At 44.2% G+C, this 7551-nt stretch overlaps 1 protein-coding gene across 1 annotated transcript; it reads left to right on the top strand.

The window, feature by feature from the left end:
* The first annotated feature begins 3434 nt into the window (after positions 1-3434).
* LOC119357175 lies at positions 3435-5080 on the top strand. The gene is made up of 3 exons (XM_037624164.1): positions 3435-3527; positions 4333-4502; positions 4594-5080. Exons 1-3 carry the CDS (start codon positions 3435-3437, stop codon positions 4862-4864), a joined length of 534 nt encoding a protein of 177 aa, XP_037480061.1. The 3' UTR covers positions 4865-5080.
* The last annotated feature ends 2471 nt before the right edge of the window (positions 5081-7551 follow it).

Genomic DNA, 7551 nt, shown 5'->3' with positions numbered 1-7551 from the left:
TTATGGTTGAGTAAATGTATCTTATTATCATTATTTGCATTTGTGTAGTAAAATATTGTTGTATTGAGACTTTATTTGATAACTAAAATTAATTGTTAAATGTTTATACCTTTCTAATGATCTGCATGATATGTGATATATACCAGTGAAATTATTTACTTTACTATGTCATAGTTGTTTGGTCCATTGTACCTCATTTGCAATAGGGCCTCCATAATGCTAGGGCTGGTTGCGAGCATCCCTTCTTTCAGTTTTCATGTCCCATATCAAGATATTTTCTTATGTATAGCATGCATGGACATGGGACAACTCATAATGCGATAAAATAATTAATTATGCAATTTGATAGACCTTTATGAGAAAAATATCCAAGGTACAGAAAAATATATATTCATGTTTTCGGTTCTTGGTTAAGGAACCAGCCACAACACAATATAGGTGATGAGAAGAAGGTGACGATGCGATGTCTTGCAGCCGCCCCCAACATTTGATTGTGTTGATGCCTGAATGAAAACAACATTGTAGTGTTAAATCTGAACACTTAGCTTTTCTTTCCATTTTCCAATCTTGCGTGAATTCAGTATGAGTGAAGTCTGAAATAAATGTTGAACTCCCACTGAAATCAACTCTCATATTCAAATCCCTGAAATCGGTGCCCCGTATTCTTTGATCCTGGTCAAGCTCAACCCTGTACCAGTTTAAACAGGATTGTTGACATCTCATAAGTCATAACACAACGTAGAAGATGAGATGTCTTGCAACTGCGCCCAACATTTTTTGTTTACATCAATAATACTTTCTTTCTCAAATGTTAGACAAATAAAATCGGTGATAGAACTCTCTCGGAAGTCAGAAGATCTAGTACTATAGGAGTTCAATGCCGCGTTGACGTTTTCCTTATTTAGTTGTGCCTTGAATTTTGTTTGCTTCGCCAGCCTTCGTAAAGTAGTCAAGTATGAAGGTTACCTTGTTACTCCCTCTGTAGTAGTGATCTAAACGCTCTTATATTAGTTTACGGAGGTAGTACTACTCAGAGTCTATCCATGATACAAGAGAGACTGTGCAAGCAAGATGGATAACGCCCTATTGCTACTTGCTACTGCTGGGGATAGCACAAGGAAAGAGAAGATGCAGAAGGCAAATGTGTTGAAGGCACGAAATGCATCTTGTTTGATGATGGAGAAGCAAGACGGATATCAGTTCTATATATTAATTCCAGCACTATGTTATGTATGTATGTCTCTTGAAATCTATGTCTTATGATCTGCCACCTAGAACTTGAGTACTATTATTACCGGATCTTCTCTGTGATAGCATTGTAAGAAGATATTTGTGATATTGCTGGCATGGTATGTTATCCTTCCGGTTTGAGAAAACCATATGAAAACGAGTCTGAAAACTGTGTAATATTATTACTAGATGGTCTATGAGCGCATTGAGAGAAGATATTTCTAGACACCTTATGATCCTTTCTGTCTCAGTAACTTGCATGAATCCGATGCATTGTTGAATGAATGCTTGATCAGCGGTATGCATTGTTATCCGGGCAGGGCTGAGAAATGAGTACCTGTCTGTCGTCAACAACATGCGCCGAGGTGATACTTGACAATGGTTGAAATGTACAAAACAGGTATTCGAATCTTAGCGAAAACATGCGACTACATACATGCATGCCCGGACCGCCCATGCGTGCCTGGGTCTCCTCCTTCTCCGTGGATCCAGCCACCGATGAGGACGACGGCCCCGGAGAGGGAGGGTGGAGTCGCCACGACCCTCCGGAGCCTGTTCCGAAGCCGAGGCCCGTGACTTGCCCATTGCCGTAGTTGCAGAGGAAGAGGGAAGGTGAGGACGGAGGTGTGAAACGATGCAAGGAGTGTGATGTGGACGGCGCAAAAGCACGGCCATGCGACTAGACGGGTAGCCGATTTAATACGGCACTGCGGCTGGAGTTGGTTCCTCGGGAATCAGCATCCGCATTGAAGTAGCGACTCCCGAGAGATCGCGTCGCTCAGCTCCGCCGTCCCGTCCAGACACATCACATGGCATCAATTCCAGCAGTTGCGTGCTATGAAGCACCGATACGGCGGCACTGATACGGTGATACGGGTACGGCGATACGGGATACAGCAATTTCTAAAAACAGCAATACGGCGATACGGCAAGCATATATAAATTTCTAGTTTTGTAGCAAGCAATTTTATGATTTTATCCAACCAACATTACTACATTAGCAAGCACCAACAGATCGAAGTACAGGTACAACACACTTATGACTATGAGAGAGTACTACTACTACCTACATCAACGGATCAATGATACTACATCAACAGAAGCCAGCGGCAGCCCAGCAGCCAATCATACACCAACGGATCAACTACACATCAGTACCCATCAGGGCTCGGGCAAATAGTTCACCTTGCGGTGGCGGCGGAGAATAGCAGAAGACTCGAGGCAGGGAGGCGACTCCAGGCAGTTGGGTCGGCGGCAGCGAGCCACTACAGGCGGCGGAGGTGGCGACGGTGGCGGTGGCGAGCCACGGCTGACGGCGGCGGCAGTCCTGAGTCAGCCCTCGATCCCTGGTGTGGTCGTGGGCTATTGGGCTCGCTCGCGGCTGCGCTCGGTCGCCTCGCTTGTGTCCCAGGCGTGTCGCGCGCGTGTCCCGGCCGTATCGGCATTTTTTCTTTATTTTTTAAATAAAAAAATGGGATACTTCTGGGATACCCGTATCTAAGCCGTATCTGGCATATCGGCGTATCGGCGACGTCCTATACGGCGATACAGAGAATTCTGACGTATCGGTGCTTCGTAGGTTGCGTGTTCTGGGCGGCATGGCACGGGAAGTGGTGTATGTATCGGATGCAAAGCGTGAGAGAGGCGTTCGTGAGATTTTTTTTTTGGGCCGGGTTAGTCAAACGTGGGCGTGACAGTAGACCGGACGCCCACAAAGGCCCTCCCCCAAAAAATTGTCTCCAGTTTGTTGGAATCCGTGTACAGACCGCCGAACGAACCAATGCAGGACCGCGTTAGATGACAAAAGACGTCCGCACCACTCGGTTCAGACAGTTACGGGTGGTTTAAGGGTCCGTGTTGGATATGACCGTCTATGACCTAACTGGATCATTTGCAACTATTGGTTTCATTTTAACAGAACCGGTAGGGCTTCAAGCCTCCCTGGTGATTGTCCCTCAAAAAAAAAAAGCCTCCCTGGTGATTAAAAAATCTGGTTGCTCAAAGAGTCAAAGTTGTAAGAACGTTGTATCCCGAGGTGCTTCTCGGCGGCGGAAAGCGATCTAGCAAGGAACCCTAACCATAACCAGTTACGACTCACAAGGTAGGTTCCAATCCCCCGATCCGCAAGGTTGGCTGCAACCGGGCTTGATTTCTCGGGTCTTGGGGCGACTGATGCCTGCTAGCTTGTTTGCAGGCCTGCGACGATGGCGGCTTCCCTCCCCGCGGGGGCGACGAGGATCCTGCGTCCGGCGGTGCTTCCAGGCGAGGGGCTTCGCCGGCTCCTCCACACCCACCAGGTATCTTGGCCTCCGTCCCATCTCCGGCTAGCACAATCTGATTGTTGCTCTGATTGGTGGAGTATTATCTACTAGTAATAAGTAGTAGGACTTACTATTATCATATCACAGGGATGCACGGCTACCCTTGAAACATGCATCTTTTTTGACTTCAGTTGGTAGATGATAAACTTCCTAGAATGAATGCGGTGATATTTTGGTAAAACTGACATCTTTTTATCTCCGTCTAGTTGTTTATTTTGCTCTACCATTTGGTAGATGATGATCAACTGCCTATCATGAATGGCTTGATATTTTGGTAAAAACCAACATCTTTTCGTCCCCATACTATCATCTATTATATATCACAGGGATGCACAGGCATCTTTTTGATTATTATTTTTTTGAAACAAGACATCTTTTTGATTGATTTCCATTGCTGGATTATCAACTGCCTAGCATTAGTGCCTTGATATTTTGGTAAACAAAAGGACATCTTTTTGGTCTCCAACTTGTTTTATACTTTTGTTGTGCCATTGGTCGATGATCAACTAGCATGAATGCGTTGATAAAAATCCGCATCATTTGGCCTCCAGCTAGTTGATATTTTGCTGTACCATCGGTACATGATCAAATGCCTAGCATGATTCTGCGTGCGTGCGTGCGTGCGTGCGTGCGTGCGTGTGTGTGCTCTTACTATGAAATGGACATTACAACTGAATTCCCTTTTGCTTGGAAATTAGGTTGATATATGCTGTACAGTTAACCACAACTCTTGTCAAGATTATTAAGTCGTCAATTCTCAATGCCGCTTTTGTGTTTCCAGCGTTACGAAACCCCCCGACAATACCTTTCGTCGCAAATCCAGCAGAAGAAAGAGGAGCTGTACGATCTCATCGCCCTCGCCGATGCCAATTCTGCGGCTTCCCGGGTGGACAAACTTCTGTTCAGGTCTCTCTGTACCCAAGTTGAGCCGAGACCACATGACCCTCAATGGTACAGTATCTATCAAGCATATGCAGACATAGATATTTCCTCTGTTTCTCCTCTGCTACAGGAGTTGATGTATAATAATTCTTACCTGTAGGCGCCACATAAAAAGGATCGATAAGATTTGCAGTTGGATTATGCCGACATTTGTTTTTGTTAATATTGGGGCCACTCTCTGTGCCATTGCTGGCTCTGCTGGATCAGAGGGAAATCTTTATACCACTGAGCGTGTGCGCGTGCCAGTGGAGCTCGGCAGCCAGCGTGAGGGTGGGCGCAAGCCAGTCGAGCTCGGATGCCTGAATGAGGGTGTGCGCAAGCCAGTAGTGCTCGTGCGCCGGCGTGAGGGTGAGCACAAGCCAAAGGAGTAAGGCAGACCTGACTGAGGGTGTGGTCAAGCAAGTGGAGCAGGCCAGAAGGAAAAGAAGTGAAGATTACGTGCATCTTGTTTGATGGAGAACCAAGACGGGTATAAGTTATTTTCCAGCACTATGTTCGATCGGTATGTCTCTTGTAATATATGGTCTATCATCTGCCACCTAGAACTTGAGTAGTAGGATTACTAGATGATGATCCGTAACCGCATCGTAAGATATTTGTGATGTTGCTGTATGGTATGTTATCCTACCCATTTGAGCAAATTGTATGAAAATGAATCTACTACTTGAGTAGTTTTATTACTAGATGAGCATATTTCTGGTATGTTATCCTTTCCGTTTGAGTAAATTGTACTTGATCCGTCCATCCCAAAAAGCCTTTGCATAGTTATTATGCATACATCCAACTCCAACACATACACCCAAAAAGAACATGCCGACAACGGCAAATGACAAAGTCATATAAGAGCAAATCTATGCTTAACTGACAAACACTCCAAAGCAATCAAAACAATGATCGACAAATTACAACAATGCTCATATACGCACCAACCATCTCTTGACACCAAAATGACAATGTTGTTCTTCAGCATCAATGTCTTTAGGAAGGCAACGACGCTCAAGCACTGTCGTCACCGGGTCCAACCACCAAATGCCAGATTCTAGGTTTTCACCCAGAGGAACAAGTCTGAGCATATCCGAGTAATGCCTTCAAGAAGGTAACAATGCAAAAATATCGTCACTGTCAAGTATAACCCACTCGGGTCAGGCCTAGGGTTTTCACCCCAAAGCTCGAGATCGGGTATTCAAGAAGCACCACCAAATCGGAGTCAATCATGTGTTGTCGCTACAACTTATTCGTGATCACAACAACTACATGCGTCGGGCTAGAAATCCCACCACCGCCAATTAGGGTGGATTATCACCATCACACATAATTCTTAAGACCTTTGGGAGGAATCCTGGTCTTGTACTTGCTCCACTGTCCCCTCACAACAGAACGATGGCCGAAGAGCTCGCCAAGATGTAGGACAACTTATTGCATCGAACCCTAGTGCTAGGCCTCCTAGGAGCACACCACATGGTGCCTCTAGTGATGCTACACAACCTCGACTTCATGGAGCCAGTGTTCCCCATGACGCTTGATCGATGGTCACGTGTGGCAGAACTCGCTGAGGTGGTAGACAGAGTACCCAACTCTTCTTTGAAGAATTTGCAAGAGTTAAGTTTGATGGATACGAATATCACTGTCATGGCATTACATTTTTTGGTAAAACCTAACTGTCTTAAGCAAACTTTACATGTATGGCAACCAATTGAGTGATTTAGTACATGTGGACATTGGCATGCTGACAATTTGACTTACGTAATCCTCAGAAAGAACAACTTTAGCAATGTGACATCCAAAGATCAATTTTTTGGTTTTATGAATATAAAATTCAATGAGTGATCACATAATACTTTCAACATCATTACTGATTCACATTGGGTTCCTCTGCTCAACTTGTATTATACACCGTACACTTATTGTAATTTGGGTCCCCGGTTTCCTAAATATCTTAAGTGGCGGAAGGGGCATCATTGAGCTTGATAAATCAAACACATGTGTTGTTGGTAGGATTGTACATTGGTTTGGATAAAAATATATTTTATAACACTATTGGACATTAGGGGAACACTTGTTGTCTATCGAGTAGAGTGTCTATTTTCACTAAGTGTTCGGTAGAAATGGTCTCTTGCATGCAAATGTTATCTAAAAAATAACATTTGCATGCAAGAGACCATTTCTACTAAACACTTAGTCGATGTATGAGTACTTTATTGGGGCCTATATCGACAAGAATTCTTGATCTTGAACTATAACTGGGTACACGTGGAGCAAGTAGGACCTAGGCAATTACGATCTTGATTCTTGACTGGCCAGACATGCTTTTGATTGTCCTTCATAGCTTCAAAACATATATTATCTTCACACAAAAATTGATACGAGTTTTTTCACCAACTGTGTGATATTTGTATGTTTGATGGTTCCTCAACTTATGTAATGCTAATGTTCATGTACACTTAGAAAAAAATCGGCTGTAGAATTATGCTATAACGTGTTGACTTGCAAATTACTACAAATTAACTTGATTCTATCGAGACTCCCCAAGCCTTGTTGAAGTCCTTATAGTTTGGTTGAAATGGTCAGGCCTACCCCTGACCTTAAGAAATTCAGAATAACATGACAACAATCAATGTTGAGACTTATTTCAATGTATGCAATGCTGACTTTGTCCCTTGGTGCTTGGATGGGGAGGAGTATAGTACAATGTTCAAAACATAGAAGAGAGTTCATCCCTTGCCAATTATGCCACGGGTCACGCACCCCTTCTCGCGTCAATTACCACTTTCTTTCCTAAGACCATGTTCTTCTACGAGAGGTTGTGGAGCAAGTACCATATTTCCGTCCTCCATTAGTTCTGCGTGGAGATTGATCTCGCACCACGATCCCATTGAAAAGAGTGGTTGCTCGTCTGAGTCAATGTCACGGTAGCTATAAGTGATGGGATCGACTCCTAGAAGATTAGGATGACACATCTTTCTAAGGTCATTGCATCTGAGAGCAAGTTGATGTGCTAGCCGCTTGCACATCAGGGCACTGTCTGGCTAGGGTGTCAATTATATTTGGGTTGTCTATT

Source organism: Triticum dicoccoides, chromosome 1A (assembly GCF_002162155.2).
Source record: "Triticum dicoccoides isolate Atlit2015 ecotype Zavitan chromosome 1A, WEW_v2.0, whole genome shotgun sequence".
Classification (NCBI taxonomy): Eukaryota; Viridiplantae; Streptophyta; class Magnoliopsida; order Poales; family Poaceae; genus Triticum; species Triticum dicoccoides.
Note: the sequence above shows the minus strand (reverse complement) of the source record. Positions and strands in the feature narration are given on the sequence as shown.